The 17,989-nt window shown below is 39.9% G+C and overlaps 1 protein-coding gene across 1 annotated transcript; it reads left to right on the forward strand.

Moving 5' to 3' along the window:
- The first annotated feature begins 962 nt into the window (after positions 1–962).
- Positions 963–14,345, forward strand: crk (v-crk avian sarcoma virus CT10 oncogene homolog). The gene is made up of 3 exons (XM_017434159.3): positions 963–1,517; positions 2,795–3,369; positions 10,025–14,345. Exons 1-3 carry the CDS (start codon positions 1,298–1,300, stop codon positions 10,160–10,162), a joined length of 933 nt encoding a protein of 310 aa, XP_017289648.1. The 5' UTR covers positions 963–1,297; the 3' UTR covers positions 10,163–14,345.
- Positions 14,346–17,989: the final 3,644 nt, after the last annotated feature.

Here is a 17,989-nt window from a genome sequence, read left to right on the forward strand (position 1 = left end):
TAAAACAGCTGTATTTATACCGAGATTCATTTACACTCAGGTGGACTCTGTTTACTTATTAAGTAACTTTGCAAGGCATTTTGTTGCACTGGATTTTAGTTAGCGGTATCAGAGTAGAGGGGCTGAAGAGAAATCCATGCCATGAATTTTAATGAAACTTGGAAAGTGATCACTGAATCTTTAACTAACGTTTGGAGTCAGTTCAATTCAAAATGGCAACTACAGTTAATCAGCCTTAGACAACACAAAAACGGTTAAAAGTCAGTCAATTTTACACATAGCTAAAACTTGATGTGGTAGTAGCCAAGAATTATTTTCATTTACAACACATACTCTGAGCGCTATTATCACATGACATAATTCATAATGTTAATTTTTAAGATTTGAAAAAAATAGCTTGTCATTTCTCATCATGAACTAAGATGATCCTAATCTAAAACACTGCCACAGTTTGAGGACCAAGGCAAGGACAAAGGACAGAAATATTCATTTAAAAAACTGTTTAGGCCAGGGGTCAGGAAGCAAATCACATCAGAACAATGACGACAGTAAAATGACTTGGGATTTTAATACGCTTTTACTGACATCTAGTGGACAATGACGCTAATGGCCACATTGTCAAGTTTTATTTGAAGATTTGTTCGAGCAGTGTTCATGTGCAGCACTGCTGCTGATCTAACGCAACAACAAAGTAAATGTAAAGCTTCACAACAACCCACTGGCATCAAACTGTGTTACAGAATAAATCTTGGCATAACATTTTTGGTAACTTTTGTAAAACTTCACAATCTAAAAATAAAACTAGCATCCATTAAGTGGATTATAAACTATTTAAGCGTAAAATATCCCATATTCTTCTTTAGGTTTGGCTTTTTTTATGGAAACGGGGGTTTACGCCGCTCTTTTTGCTTTAACTTGACGTCTGTTCGCGTGCTGCGTTAATTCCTACGTCATTTCCGGTGAGTGGGGCCTTTTTGTTTCCCCGTATCCGCCATTTCAGTTTTTGAAGTTAGTTGTCAACGGTGGTTGGTTTGTGGCTGGTATTTTGTCTCTGAATCAAATTATTTGATCGGTGGAGCTGAAGTCTGGCCTCGAACCGAGCCGGAGTCGTTTTTAGAAGCGGCTTTAGTTCGTGTGTCGGGGAATTGATGCGCACACGGCCAGCTGCGGATGTCGCCCGTTCACTGAACGTGCTCCAGGCGCTAAAGTTTTTTGTATGAGTTGAAGGCTCTGCTGCTGGATAACGGGAGGGAGAGCAGGGAAGGCCCGGTGAAGCCTCGGCTTTGGAGTGATTATCATGGCCGGCAATTTTGACGCGGAGGACCGTGGGAGCTGGTACTGGGGTCGCTTGAGCAGGCAGGAGGCTGTGTCTCTGTTGCAGGGGCAGAGGCACGGCGTGTTTCTGGTCCGGGACTCCATCACCAGCCCCGGAGACTACGTGCTGTCGGTGTCAGAAAACTCCAAAGTGTCGCATTACATAATTAACAGCATCAGCAACAACCGACAGTCCGGCCCAGGTAAGATATAACGGAGGGGGCGTGGAGGGGCTCCTGAAATGTTGGTGCAGCTAAAGGTGGCCATTCCTGCATGACTTGCACCAAATAAGATGCGCAGTACTGACTCTTTTTACTCCAGTTCAGACCAAACCAGTGGTTCTCACCACCTCACAAGGTGTTATGCCGCATATTGTTTCACTTAGTGATGGAATAACAACATATTTATTTATATTCTGCCTTTGTCCAACATTGGAGTCGAAATGAATAAAATGCTTTCATTGAAATTGTTCTAAAGTCTAATACTGGCAGGTTTTATCCAATGTCAGGGGTCTGCACAACCTTTACATTTAAAAGAGCCATTTTTTCCATCTTTCCTTACAAATAAAGTTTGTGTACAGCCAAAAACCAATCACATACCTGCTAAACTTTTATCTAAAAAAAAAAGATAGATTATGCTGTATTTTGAAAACCCAAAATTATCATTTTTATTAAGTAACTTTGGAGCAGGCATTTATTATTATAAGGAACCTGTTATGATTCTGTCATGTTGTAAAGCTCTAAAGTGTTACTACATTTACAGCAGTTTCTCCCGTGTATGTTGAAAAATTAGTTTTTTTCTGGCGAAGACCTCTTTGTATGTTACGAAATTGTTATTAATAAAGTAGGGACCACACTAACAAACTATTAGCTAACAGTAAAACTGATCATTGTGTTTTCAAAGCATTTCAGTGAAAACCTAAGTCATACCTAGCTAAGTATGGCGCTGATAAAACTGGAAATCTGTGTGTACCGTGCATTTCTAACTAATATGTTCACCAATATCTGTGAAAAAATGGAGTTTACACAGACGGCCCAACTCTGTGAGTGAGTTGCTCCGGTTTAAATGTAGTATTTCCTTAAATCTTTTCCATTCTTAAGCTTTTTTATTCCAAGGAAAATTTGAGATAAGGAAACAAAAATACTTCTTTTTCATTCTGGAAATCACCATCGTTGTTGTTGTTGTTGTTACGGCTGCTCCCTTCTTCAGGGGTCACCACAGTGAGCAAACTCGCATTAACCATTTGGCAATTGTTTTACGCCGGATGCCCTTCCTGACACAACCTAGGCTCGAACCTGCAGCCTCAGGATTACAAGACTGCGGCACTGACCATCGAGCTACCATAGTCCTATTTTAATTGTTCCGGATTAAAATAGCATTAGCTCACATGTTTATAGATCTGACCACATTAGGCAGGTGGTGTGTTTTCAAGTTGAAAGAGATAATAATGTGTGTGCTTTTTTCCCCTCATTTGGACCAGGTTTGGCTCATCCAAGGTTCCGGATTGGTGATCAGGAGTTTGATGCTCTTCCTGCTCTGCTTGAGTTCTATAAAATCCACTACTTGGATACCACCACCTTGATAGAACCCATCAACAAGTCCAAACATCCCTCCTTGATGAGCGCTGGCCCCAACATAGGGCCCCCGCCAAGGTTGGAGGATGAGTATGTCCGAGCGCTTTTTGATTTCCTTGGCAACGATGAGGAGGATCTTCCATTTAGGAAGGGGGATATTCTCAGAGTTCTGGAGAAGCCAGAGGAGCAGTGGTGGAATGCCCAGAACTCTGAAGGCCGAACAGGGATGATCCCAGTACCATATGTAGAGAAGTATCGACCGGCGTCTCCAAACTCAGTGGCAGGCCCTGGCATGCCTGGGATGGCGGTGCATGGGAACTCTGATGGCTCTGCAGCTCAGTCCGGTGCTCCGCTGTTGGGAGACCCTGGCCAGTACGCCCAGCCCACCCCTCTCCCAAATCTCCAGAACGGACCCGTCTATGCCAGGGCCATCCAGAAGAGGGTTCCCAACGCCTACGACAAGACCGCCCTGGCCTTGGAGGTAAATATGGTAAATGGACTGTAGTTGTGTAGCGCCTTTCTAGCCAACAAGGCTACTCAACCCAATCTGTACCCTTATTTAACCATCCACACATTCATACAGCGGTGTACTACATCTCTACAAAGCTAATCTGAATGAATCATCCTATAGAGTCAGTGCTTTAAACTCCATTCATACACCGATGGGGCACATATTGAAGGCAGCGAGGGGTTCAGTGTCTTGCCCAGGGACACTTCAACATGTGACTCCTGCCAGTAATCAAACCTCCAACTCTCTCATTGGAGGACAGCTGTTGTAATCACTGATCCACAGCCCTGTATGGAAACAGAGTGGTTTTTCTTTACCCTCTTGCAGTTTTTTTGTATTATTTGATGACATGAGATTGTTTGAAGGAAGGATGCAGATGTATTTTGTAGGATGCTGTCCTTCAGGTCAAATTCTTTGTCTTTTTTTTCCGCTGTGTTCTTTCTTATTTCTTTCTCAGTCTTTGTTGAAGCTGTTAGGAAAACATACATGGGCAGAAAATGTTCAGTCGGCTTGGTTATTTTTATAATCTTGTCACTTAATCCGCCCTCTGTTTAATTCTGTGCACTTATATTACAAATTGACCTGCTTAAAGCCTGGTTTAAACTTTGTAGATTTTAGTTGATTAGGGGCACTTTGAAGTTAACAGGGTAACATAATCTAAAAGCGTCACGTTGTGCTGTGTTGGCTGCACAGTGTGGCTGGCTGTTTAACTGTCCGGAAGTGAGAGCGGGGCTCCCACGGAGCAGGTCATTGGGGGAAGGAAATAGTTTGTGTTTGGGAACAGGACCATTTCCTTTGGTTTCTGTGAAGCCTGGAATCCAGCTGAGTCCAGAGTGGGACGAGGAGACGGGCCAGGCTAAATGTGCTTTTGTCCTCGCCTGCCCGGCTGCTGGATGGTGTTACAAAACATACCAGCACTGAAATGGTTTTTGGCTTTTTGTGTGTTGTAACACACCACACAAGAGGTGCTTTACGTTTCTTTTCTTCTTTTTTTTTCAAGTTTATCTGCCAGTCAAAAAGAGGAATAGAGATTTGTTTGAGGGTTTTTTTTTTTTTATGTATATCAGATACGTTCTTTGGTTTCTACAGTTCCACCTGTGGTAAACTTGTGTGCCTGTGACCTGCATGAAGCGGTAGGTTTTCTTCACTCTAGCTGCCCATTAGTGACTCAGCATGTCGGCACTAAACGGTTAATCATTAGCTCACGTTTCCTTGTCTTAAAACCACATTGATTGTAAAGATCTGTGTTGTGCAACCAAAGCAGCTTTCATTCTGTAATGCCTTTCAAGTTTTTGAGGTTTTATGCTGTTCTATTTTCTGACCAATTCCATTTTTCAGCAGACTAAAGTTGATGTTGTGAAGCTGGACTGAAGCTCTAATTTCAGTCTTAGCTGAGCTCCAAGTTTAGGGTTTTGGTTCAAATTAAAGCCAGCACACCTCAGAAAGCTTGAAATTAATTCAAGCTGTGTCTCCAATTAATTCTGTGATAGTTTAACTTTATCTGTTGTGCATTTAGAAAATTCATGCATTATAATTTTTTGGTTCCACAGACCTCACTATCTATCCCCCTCTGCCAACAGGTGAAGGCAAGCAATAATGTTTCTGCCTCTGTCTGTATGTTGCCAAACTCACATCAACCACTGGACAGAGTTGGATGAAACTTTCAGAAATTAATTATTAGATATGTATGTATGTCTACAACTAATTAACTTTCGTAGCAATCCAATTCCAGATGGCCACCACAGTTCAGTCACTTTAACTTTTACTAAGCTCAAATATGATGTGGTGGCAGCTTTGATTCATTCACGTACTCTGAGCAGGACATCTCACTATATTGCATGAGATCGCATATAATGTTATTTGCAAAGTTTGACCAAAATGTACACAACTGTAATTTCTCATAAATATAGTCTAAAACTCAGCTGGCAGTCTGAATTCTTTCAAGGAATGCTAGGCCTTTAACTTTTATTAGTCAGTTTCACTTGTTCAAACTTATCTTATAAAAAGGGGCTCAAATGTTTCAAATATTTAATTTATAAGAATTGAATTTTGACATTTGAAGGCTGCAAGCAGAGAAGGTGTGAATTTTAAATTTATTTTTAAATGAACAATGGAATTATTGAGCTCTTACGTATAAAACAACAAACCATCATTTATATTATTTACTTTGATGAGGTAGTAAGAACTGTTCTGTTATGAAGGGGTGTACATTTATAATCACTGTAAAACCTGAACTTTGCAGGGTTTTTGAGGTTTTCTTGTATGCAACCCATCACTCATTCCAATGAGCAGTAAATGATGTGCAGAGTGTAGTAAAAGGACTAACAACTTCCTGCTATCACAGTAAAGTAAGTTGTCGTCAGCTGGCTTCAGCTGACTGCTGCAGGCATGTTGATTCATTCGGATTGGAAAGATGTCAGTCAGCCATGAGTTGTTGTCTGGCAGCCATCCACCTCGGCTGACTGAGGCCTGTCCGAACACTGAACCAGGATGTTCAAATGTTGTTCCTGAGTGTCCGACAGCAGAAATGCTGCAAACTGTCATTAGCAGCAGGAATCCCGATTCTACTAGTTTGAGACAACATACCAAATAACAAACTGAAGTAATTAACTGTGTTTAGCACCCAGGGTTCCTGAACCTGTGAAGTTCTCAGGACAGTATTTGTGTCCTGGTCCAGCTGAGCAGCTGTTGCAGCAGCTGGACTCATGTTGATGACAGTGAACTCCATCATGTAGATGAGCTCCGATTATTGTTTTATTTCAAACCAACTTGTTTTGTTTAATACGTTTGATTTGTCAAATCTGTCGATATATCAATTTCAGATGAAATTGTTGTTTCCCCATAAAGTTAGTTTTAGTTACCTCTTTACATTTTTCTGTCCAGACTCTTTGTTAGTAAACGAAGTAAGTAATAATTATCTGATTTAGAGAATCCGTATTTCACCAACACTGTCAGAAACTTTCAGCAGGTAAAATATAGGGCAAATAGCAGGGTCAAGAGAGTAAATTAAAATGTTAGATCCAACCTCAAGTAGCAGTGCAGCAAGGCTGCGCTGACTCATTTAGTGGAAAATATTTGCACACCATGCAGCTCTTTTTCAGCAACCAGCACTGATAAACCGGGAAACTCAGTACTGTTATAATGAATTAAAATTATAGAGAATTCTGTAAATTGACAAAACAAGAGTGAGTTGTGGGCAGAGCTGTACAGTAATTATAAGAGAAGATGATTTTGTTGGAAAGTGGGCCCTGTAATGGCTCAACTAGTTGAAGATCTTCAGTGCAGTGTGCTCGGGTTTGACTCCTGACCAGTAGCTCTTTCCTCATGTTCTTTCTCTCTCTGCCTGATTTTCTTTTGCTCTAATATAATATCAAGACTGGGGATCCCTCAGACTATATTTTGAATAATCTATTAACTAAGTTATCAACTAATTGATTAATCTAAATGACAAATTTTCTATAATTTTCCACCAAAAATCATTATCAGCAACTTTATTTTAATTAATTTTGTTTTTAACAATAAACCTTGGCATTTCTGGTATACCACAAAATCTTTTTATTGTGTGAATTAGGGTAAAAAATATAGGTTTCAAGTGCCAAACAAACAAATTAAAGTTAGACTGCTTTGATCATAATGATCCACATAATTGGTGTTTGTAAGTTCGGTGCACAACCGGAACATCAACGGTATCCTCACTTTAGTTTGCCAAGACTGCACACAATCTTCTAACAAAGAAGAATGTGAGGAAAAGACTGACAAAAGTACTAGAAGGACATGGATACAATTTACAACAGTGACTTTTAAATATGTGGGAGTTTTTCACTGAAAACAAACCAAAAGTTGCAGGCAGAGCTTTTTCAATGACAGCACTGCTGCAGTGCCCTGTAACCCCTCCTGGAGCAGACACAGCAACTTTGTTTCAGAAATAAAGTTAGCTCATTGCGTTTCCTCCCTTTTTAAACGATGTTTGTACAGTAACATTTATATCACTTTAAACAAGGTCTCATGGACAATGAAGTGAATGTCATTTATTTACACTATATTACCAAAAGTATTTTACACTCATATGAACTTCAGTGCTATCCCATTCCTAATCCATAGGGTTTATTATGATGTTGGCCCACCCTTTGCAGCTATAACAGCTTCCAGTCTTCTGGGAAGGCTTTCCACAGGTTTAGGAATGTTTATGGGAATTTTTGACCATTCTTCTAAAATTACATTTGTGAGGTCAGACACTGATGTTGGATGAGAAGGCCTGGCTCACACACTCTGCTCTAATTCATCTCAAAGGTGTTTTATCAGGTTGAGGTCAGGACTCTGTGCAGGCCAGTCAAGTTCTTCCACACCAGACTCACTCATACATGTCTTTATGGACCTTGCTTTGTGCCCTGGTGTGCAGTCATGTTGGAACAGGAAGGGTCCATCCCAAACTGTTCCCTCAAAGTTGGGAGCATGAAATTGTCCAAAATGTCTTGGTATGCTGAAGTATTAAGAGTTCCTTTCACTGGAACTAAGAGGCAGAACCCAACTCCTAGAAAAATAACCCCACACATGTTTCCCCCTCCATGATTGACCGATTTAGTCAACTGCCAAAGTAATCATTACTTGCAGCCGTATTGTAAGGTTGATATTGGAAATAACTGCAGCAAACTATGATGAGAAATCCCTCTGCAGGGATTTAGTCACTTGGGTTTGAGGAGAAAAACAAATACAGCACAATTTTTTAAAATGGAATAAAGACAGTAATGATATAAATGTTCTTTTAACTTAGCCCACATTTCTCACATCACATGTTGCATTTAATACTTTTTTGTATTATTCATGTACTTGTTTAATTTAAATGTTATTGATTTACTAATACCATTAAATGTATGTAAAAACAGGCAGAAGTAATATCTATACGGTAGGTTAGATTGACACGTTTAAAACACGCAAGTGTTGTGGAGATGTGGTCCCCATTGGAATGTTTCCTCACTGAAGTCAAGTCAATTTCCAGCAATCAGGTTGTTTCTATAATGGACAACAATGGGAGAAAAAGAGATCACAATATTTTCTTTCAGTAATTTGCCTAAAATACCTTCACCTAAAACAACAGGTGAAGAGGAAATTTGAGCAAAGATGGGGAGAATCAGATCTCAAGGGGGAAACAGAACAGCGTTAATGGAAGACTTAAACAAAGATGTTAGCACTCAGAATATGTTAGGGATCAGTCTTAGTTACTACCACACCAAACTTTAACTCTGTCTAAAATGAACTGAGTTATGGCTCTTTTTTTAAAGCTCAGTTGGCTGTGGCAGTTATCTTAAATTGGGTTGACTCCAAAAGTTAATCAGTTGTAGATGTACGCCCAATCATTACTTTATCAATCAAACATTATCATTTGTGTTTCAGTAGTGGGCAATAACAGTAAGTGAAAATGATTATTTGATGCATGTTATAAGCCTGGTGACCTTTTTATAACTACAAAAAAACCTGACTTGGAGCAGTTCATAAGGTCATCTGTTTCTCTCCAGAGACGGACATTTTTTGGTAAATAACTTGCTTGTTTTAAAGTCAGTCTACATTCAAACTGAAGATGCTCTACAGTTCAGTTTTTGCATGATTACTAACACAGTTTACTGTCAGTTAAGCAGGAAGTTGGTTCGTGGTCACGTGGTTCTGAGACATTCATTTTCGCACACATCTTTCATAGCCACAAGACACTTGGTTTAGAACTCCTAAATGTTTCTTCCTGCTGGCTTTTCGACTCTCCTGTTCTTGTTTTACTGGAACAGTTGTGAAGACAGCTGTATTTTCTAACAGCCTCCAGCAAAATGACCGGCTTTTCCACATAAACACGCCCACAACAACTTCTGACCAATCACACGATACTTGGCGCCAACCCCTGTGAGAAAACGTTCAGCCAGGGCCTTGTGTCGAGAAGTTGCAGACGAAGCTACTCAAGTTTTGTCACGCAACCAAGTGAATGAGAGGCAACTTTGTGACTTATCACGAGTATGACTCCCACTAAGTTCACCTAGATTTGTCTAAAGGGGTCCACTTAAAGGACTCTGAGAGACAAATGTTTCCAGACAGATATGTAACCCAGGTGATTTCCTCATGACTATAAATGAGTTATCAGATTGATCCTGTGCTATTGTCCATATAGGTCTGAACTTTGGAACTGTCAGTGCCTGTTTGTTCAGGTTCACTGACACAGGACCAGCCACTCCTCTGCCTGTTCAGGTCACCTGTAATCACATGGGCTTTCTCCCAGCAGCTAACAACCACCTTTACATCCTTCACAAGTTTGTTTGGGATCTGTTAGTTGTTGTTTTTAAGTAAAAGTGGCAAATAGAATTGGGTTTTAGCTTTTCCGAGAACAAACAACTTTTCCTCATGGTATGAAAATAAGCAGCTTATCTGAGGCTTTTGGACTGCTGGTTAAAGACAAAGCGGCACATCTTCCAATTTTACGAGCTGTGTTGCCATTTTTGTGTTGTGCTTGGCCAATGACATGTTTTTTCTGCCAAAGGGATCAAGCTTTCCATAATGTCAGTGTGTTATACAGTGGACCATGTTCAGGTCACTTGTGTTTCTGCTGTTAATGTGTTGGCACTCTCACACCTTCTTTCCCCTCCCTCCACAGGTGGGCGACATGGTGAAGGTGACCAAAATAAACGTAAATGGCCAGTGGGAGGGGGAATGTAAAGGCAAGCGTGGCCACTTCCCCTTCACACACGTCAAACTGCTGGACCAGCACAACGCCGAGGATGAACTGAGCTGAGAGCGGACAGCCGGTCCGCAGCCTGGACACTAGTATTAGATCCATCTGCACCCCCACCCCCAACTCCTGTTCCTTGTTTCACTCACTCCCACCTCAGTCTTTCACCTGCACCTAGTACAGTTTCAGAGAATCACTGAGAACAACCCAGGCCTTCGCTGGGCCCCCTGTGATCCATTTCTGTTTGTTTAAGTAAACACACCTGCCTTCCTGCTCTCACTGACTGAATCTCCCGTTCCCTGGGTTTGGCAGCAGCCTGTGTACCGCTCCCTGTAATTTGTCCCTGCTGTGGACAGCTTATCAACGCTCGCTCCTAAGGAGACTCCCCACCGCAGTGTTCAGCCACTTCCTCTTCCTGTGTCGGAGCCTGTAGATAGCTGCTCAGCGCTGTGTCATTTTTCATCCTCATCTGTCACTATGGCAACAACGCCCCTACGGTCAATTCTGCTGCATTCATGTCAGATGGGAATACACAGTCTGTTTGTGCTTCAACTCAGTGAAATTCTATATAAATATTCCTGTCAAAAAGAGCTCAACGTTTTAAAGTGAACATTTCTTGTCATGCCTTGAATTCGATATGAAGATTGGTAATCCTGTGACAACACCAGAGTAAAAATGAAGCTACAGCCAGGACCGTTCAGCTTAGCATGTGGATGGTTGTGAAACGAAACATGAATATTTTCCTTAAAGAAAGCTTAAAAAGTTCTTGGGGTCTCACGATTGCTGGGATGTGGAAAACAAATTTTAAAATTATATGTTAAAAATTAGAATTTACTGTGAAATGCAGAATGTTTTAGAATTTGTTAATACAGGGGTGTGACTAATAATAAACTTTATTTATGTTGCACCTTTCAAAGCAAAGTAATGGCGCAATAATACAAAAGATAAAAAGACATTTAAAAAATTTAGTATAATAAAAGATAAAACTAAGAACAGTAAAAATGATCAAATAAATATGATCATTTCTACTTCTTTCACATAAGTAGAAGTTAAGGTGTAATCTAAACAGAACTGAGCTAACGTCAACTTATCACTTCAGCTAACTTGGTCACATGAAAACATACAAAAGCAAGATTCTGCAGCTGTATGCACAGAATAAGATATTCCACCATTTAAAAACAAAAGATAGCAGTTCCCCGCGACCCAGAATGGAGAAGCGGGTAATGAAAATGGATGGATGGATGAAAAAGAAATGAGAAAGCTATGCTTGTATTAGGTAAAGCTTTGTCTCAGTCCAGCTGAATGCTGTTTAATCAAACGACTGGTGTTAAAATAACAGCGTCAGAGTCGTCCTCATCTTCAGCAGTGAATCTAAAATCACACAATTACAGTAGATTCACACTTTATTTGATGTACTATCAAAAATAGTGTAGTTTTAAAGTTTAAATGTCAGCCACAAAAGGAAGAACTGCATTTTGCTCTTGCATGAAACCAACTATCACAACAGGAATGTCTTATTTCTAAATGACTTGCAGGCAGATTTCAAGCACCCATTGAATGTTCTGTTTTACTGAAACTTTTTCAAATGTATTTTTAATGAAAATATAGATTCTGTTAATCCACAATGTAATAAATGACACATTTTTAGGTGGAAAAAAATGCAGTTACATCACAACACAAGTCAAAATATTGGGGGAAAAAAAACTGTCAAGCCCTAGATTCTGTTGGATGTATTTAGTTGGTCTAAACTCCTGCCTCCGGTCCTGATGCTGTAACTGTCCTGGATGTAGCTTTTGTAGAAGCATTACAACGGGATTCTCATTGCCATGTAAACAAGCATGCTTTTCTAAACTTTTTTAATCTCATTGTGCACATTGCATAAGAACAGTGTATGCATGTAAATTTCAGCTTCACATTGTTTTTTTAGCTTTCTATTCATGTAAATTCATCATCAAGCACTTTCAAGATCAAGTAGTCCTAACTGAAGCTACAAATTAGTAATCAGAGTGAACACTGTTCTCTGGTTACTGTGAGGTTTTATTGTTGATAAACGATGCATCTTACTGGACATGAATGCAGCAATATTTTGTGTGAACACATGGCTGTGAAAGACTGAAGCAGCAGGGCTCATTATAAGAGGGAACATGACAGCACTCAGTCGCCTGGACGTGTAGCCTTCCTGTCGAGGAGCAGACTAAGGACCGGTCCAACCCTGCCACTTCCACCAACTGGAAAAATAACACTGAGTCAAGGCCAGCATCTAAGAGCAAATTAATGTAGTAACAGCCATGGGGGAGATCCCAGCAGCAACCCTGAGAAAAGCTCCCAGACTGTTGAAGAAGTGGCGATCAAGGCAACACTACATTCTCTCACCTCAGCCTCTTTCCATCCATCACCTCCAACCAAGTACCACCAAGTAGTCTTTTGTAGAATAAGTAGAGCATATTGTTATGAAATGATGTATTACGTGGTTCTCATTTCATGCTATATATTGATTTTAGTAGTGTTCTTCATAGCTGATTTTGTCCAGGGGTGCACATTTTTATTTTACTGCTGCATGTTGGGAGGAAACGGTGGCTTATTGGGGCCCTAATGGGATCCATCTGTTCACCTCCCCAACCATCACATTTGTTCTCATGACTGAAGTTAAACAGAGTGAATGTAGGCTGCCCACCATTCTAGTTAGTACTGTCTTCATATTCGTGTTTACCATTTAGCCCACTAAATTTACCTTAAGGTAGTCTCTCACTGGGTTGCAACTGTTGGAGACTAATTGGCATCTCAAACTTGCAAGAAATAGACAAATTTTTCATTGCAGTTTCACTGAATTCTGGATGTTTGTGACCAAGTAACCAGCAAACCATGCTTATTTCCCATCTTTTACTCATGCAGGGTGAGTTATAAGACAACAAAAGTAGACAAAGCAGACTAAATGAACGCTAATTTCAGCTCCACTCAGTTCTAACTTGCCGTGAATTAAAGTTTACTCACCACAGGTCCTGCAGCTGAAAAAACTAATGAAACAGACGCTTTGGGTACAGAGACTTGTGTTGCTGCTAATCCTGCTAGCTTAGGATCTTTATAGTCCTTCATTTTCGCTGGTCAAGTGGATCAAAGTGGAGAGAGATCGAGATAACCTGACAGTAAAGCTGAGCTCACCAGTGACCAAAAAAAGCACACGGTATGGAAGAAGCACAGTTAGGTAATGAATTGGTGTATCACAACCAAATGCCGTGTAAACAAAAAAACAAAAAAAAAAACTCAAAACCGTTGCATTTATTCTTCAAATTTTCCCAATTTACTAGATTTTTACTTTTTGTTTCACTTTACTTTTATTAAATAATATAGCCAAAAATAGCTATATTATAATATTATAGCCAAAAATGGTTATATATTTTTTTTTTAAATCCCTGCCCTTCTTAGGACAGATTGGAGACACCTGGGAGAAAGTTGAGAAAATGAATTTAGACGCCCAAGACGACTCAGTAGCTAATTTTAAAGAAAATTTGTTGCACCAATTTTTTGAACACGTTCAAACTCAAGTGACAGAAGTGTGAGCCTCCGTGACTAAAGCAACAGAAGTGAGAACATTTTGGAGGCTCCCTGGCAAATGCCCATGGACTAGTTTCCAACAGTCTCAGCCCAGGGATAGACTACTTTCAGCATACTGCTGTGTGTCAAAAGAAGGAGATGGTGGTATTATTTGGTACCTGTCCTTTGTTTTAATGCCTTTATAATCTTGTTGCCACCTTTGATTAGTTGGTTCCTTTTATAGATTTATTTTTAATCCTCTACCTGTCTTTTATTTGAAGTCAGTGCACGGGCCAAAATACTGTTTCCACTTCCGTCTGCCATTTCTTTGTTGCCAAGAAATTAGGTTGTAGTTAATATGTTCCCAGAAAGTTGTTTTCTGTTTGTGATTGAATTTATCTATTTGTTGACTCCTGACAATCATCGTCCCCCATGTCACATGATGCAGATTAGTTTGAATAGAAGCAGGCCAAGTGTTTAGTTTCTCTTTTTACAGAGGGAACTTTTAAAATAGGATTGGTAAGAACCTCTATTCTGATTTTGTGGTCAAGTATTTCAAGCCAGGTGTCTCTGCAGCAACATTCAAACAGATGGGGTCCTTATTAACAACCTTTACGAAGTTTCCTGTACCCCACACAGATGTCTCACTGACGACAGTTTCACTTGACGTTCTGTGCTCCCTTCATTTATTTTGACAGCTCAAACCTCAAACCTAGCTCAAACCTAAACAAAACGTTTTACCGGCAGTGTGGAAAAATTTGGCTGAGGAACGAAAACACTTATTTACAGTCCGTTTTTAACAGTCCATTTTTTGTGTGTAATTCTAATCAATTTCAGCTTCTTTGTCACTCATATTGCACAAAGCAGGCGCTCAGCTTCAGAACTCAAATTGTGTTGCCAATAAAACCACCGAGAAGTATTTTTTTAGTAGCCCTGCATGAAGTCATTCAATTCCTTTCAGATAAAGGAACGGGTGGCAAAATGCCAGTGAAAATTGTGTAATATGAAAATGTGCCATTTTATTATAACACTATATTCTTTTGAGATAATTGAAATTACCTTTTTATTTTCAGTAGCATGTAATGTGTTAATATACTAGTAAATAAAGTCAAACTGATGACAAATAATTTGTTTTTAAAAATTATTTTGTATTTAAAAGGGAAAATCAGGAAATAGTATTGTTTTAAATGTAGAATGTAGTTTACTGAACAGCCATCGTCTGTTGTAACTATAAGTTAGGATTAATGTTACACATGCAGTTGCCTTTCAACAAGAATGCCTGCCGATCTCACTGCAGTCGCACCTCTTTTGCCCAATGACACAAGGGCAATAATGCTTTCGCTGGTGTGTGTGTGTGCGTGTTTTTGTTTGTAGCGTTAGCAAAGATTTCTCATGAACAGTGGACAAATTTCATTGAAACTTTCAAAAAGTAATCATTGGGTGTACATCTGCAACTCCTTAACAGTTGGAATCAACCCAATTTAAGATGTTCACCACAACCAACTGACTTTAGAAAACAAAAAGAGCATAACTCAGCCAATTTTAAAGATATTGAGCTTAAATCTAATGTGGTAGTAACTGACAGTCATCCTCAAGATATACGCCAAGCAGAAACACATTTCACAAGATCTTGCAATATTGTAATATACACTGCCTGGCCAAAAAAAAGTTGCCACCTGGTTGTAATTCAGCAAATAAGAACGAGCCTCCTATTGGATAATTACTGCATGTGTGATTGTTTCAGCTGGCAACAAGTTATTTAACCCCAACTGGTGCAATGAACTGCTTCTCATTTCTTAAACAACTATTTTGAAAGACACATCCTGTGGTCGTGGAAAAGATGTCAATCTGTTTGAGAAGGGTCAAATCATTGGCATGCATCAAGCTGAGAAAACATCTAAGGAGATTGCAGAAACCATTTAAATTGAGTTAAGAACTGTCCAACGCATTATTAAAAACTGGAAGGATAGTGGGGACCCATCGTCTTCAAGGAAGAAATGTGGCCGAAAAAAATCCTGAATGATCGTGATCAGCAATCATTTAAATGTTTGTTGAAATCAAATCGAAGAAAAACAACAGTAGAACTTCAAGCTACGTTTAATAGTGAAAGTAAGAGCATTTCCACACACACGATGTGAAGGGAACTCAAGGGATTGGGACTGAACAGCTGTGTAGCCTTAAGAAAACCACTAATCAGTGAGGCTAACTGGAAAAAAAGACTTCAATTTGCTGCGGAGCATAAAGATGGACTCTGGAGCAATGGAAGAAGGTCATGTGGTCTGATGAGTCCAGATTGACCCTGTTCCAGAGTGATGGGAGCATCAGGGTAAGAAGAGAGGCAGGTGAAGTGTTGCCTACTGTCCAAGCCTGTGGGGGCAGTGCTATGATCTGGGGTTGCTGCAGTTGGTCAGGTCCAGGTTCAGCAACAGGATGAGCTCAAAGAATGAGGTCAAAGGTCAGCTGACTACCTGAATATACTGAATGACCAGGTTATTCAATTAATGGAGTTTTTCTTCCCTGATGGCACGGGCATATTCCAAGATGACAATGCCAGGATTCATCGGGCTTTAATTGTGAAAGAGTGGTTCAGGGAGTGAGAGACATCATTTTCACACATGGATTGACCACCACAGAGTCCAGACCTTAACCCCATTGAGAATCTTTGGGATGTGCTGGAGAAGGCTTTGCACAGCGGTCAGACGCTACCATCATCAATTCAAGGTCTTGGTGAAAAATTAATGCAACACGGGATGTAAATAATTCTTGTGACACCGCAGAAGCTTATCAAAACAATGCCACAGTGAATGTGTGCGATATATATATATATATGGGTATGTATGTATTGTGTGTGTTTGTGTACACATAAGGTTTAATAAAAACAGCTCAACAGCTGTTGAAAACTTTGTAAGTAAAGCAGTAGGCCATGGGTAGGCAACCCTGGTCCTCGAGTGCCACGATCCTGCATGTTTTCCTTGTTCTCTGCTCCAAAACCTGATTTAAATCAATGGGTGATTAACAGGCTTCTGCAGAACATGAAGAGGTTATTTAGCCATTGAATCAGGTGTGTTGGAACAGGAAAATAAGTAAAACATGCTGGATAGTGGTATTTGTGGACCAGGATTGCCTACCTCTGCAGTAGGCAACATGCATTCCTTCAAGGAAAACTAGGCCTTTAATTATCATTAATATTAATACATTTAGAAACCTCTCAGCATTGGCATATACATAATGTGCTCAGCACACAGACATCCATGTGGTACTACAGGCGTTTGGTGTCAGATGTTGAAGTGGCAGCGAAACTAAAACACAAACTTACAAAAATCCAACCCTGCAGAGGACGAGGAAAATTCAACAGCGCATGAGAAGGGCAACAAGCCAGTGAGTAAATGGGAAACATGAACCGGTTTTAAAGCCAGATGATGATTAGGGAAGTAGACACAGGTGAGTAATTACTAACTTGGGACAGGTGTAGATGGGTGTGGTAGACAAACTAGTAAAGGGCTGAGAACAGGTGAATAATGACAGGGACACAAAGAGCACAGGGGGCAGACTACACAACAGGGGAAGGACAAAACACAATCACAAGAACCAAAATAAAACTATAGCTACACAAGAGAAAATGAAACCCAGTACACAAGAACTTAATGTTAAACAAACAGGATTAACCAGAGTGAAAATATAGCTACAGAAAGCAGTAAACCTAATACAAAAAAACTAAAAAATTACTCAAATCCTCACAATATTAGCTAATGTAGCATTCTTTCCCACCTGTATGTCATTTTTAAGAAAGAATTTTATAAGCCTGAAAAACAATATAAAATGACCCTCATTTGGCTGCCATTAGCCTAGCCTGGATGAGGATTTCTGCTTCTCTCTCCATACTCTGTGCTCTATGACTGATGTCACAGCCAATGAAGTACAAAGTAATAAAACTATCTGACAAAACATCACTTCAAAAATGACCAAACTGTCTCTTTATTGGAAAGGTTTAACAAAGAGATCTCATGCAATCTTGAATGAGATTGATGCCAAAAGTTGATTAGCAGTAGATGCATTTTACATCCAATGATTACTAAATGAAAGTTTTATTAAAACCTGTCTAGAGGTTCATGAGTTGTTTTGCTAAAATGACAAACGAAAACAGACATGGGCAAAAACATTATTACCTTTGGTAGCAGGAAGTGATAATCTGGGATGCTTAGTGATCCTTGGTTGACCCAAGGCTGGACAGTCCTCGTTATGAAAGACCCACACGAATAGACAATTCTGTTTATCTACTGGCAAGCACCTGCCTCTGTACAACATAGAAGCTATCAGTGGTGGCTGGCCAATAGAGGGCGTAAGGGCGCCGCCCCACCA

Source organism: Kryptolebias marmoratus, linkage group LG2 (genome assembly GCF_001649575.2).
Source record: "Kryptolebias marmoratus isolate JLee-2015 linkage group LG2, ASM164957v2, whole genome shotgun sequence".
NCBI lineage: Eukaryota > Metazoa > Chordata > Actinopteri > Cyprinodontiformes > Rivulidae > Kryptolebias > Kryptolebias marmoratus.

Coding starts and splice junctions, on each gene's coding strand:
- crk (XM_017434159.3), top strand. CDS start 1,298: ATGGCCGGCAATTTTGACGCGGAGGACCGTGGGAGCTGGTACTGGGGT. Junction 1,518..2,794: donor CAACCGACAGTCCGGCCCAG/GTAAGATATAAC, acceptor CATTTGGACCAG/GTTTGGCTCATCCAAGGTTC. Junction 3,370..10,024: donor AGACCGCCCTGGCCTTGGAG/GTAAATATGGTA, acceptor CTCCCTCCACAG/GTGGGCGACATGGTGAAGGT.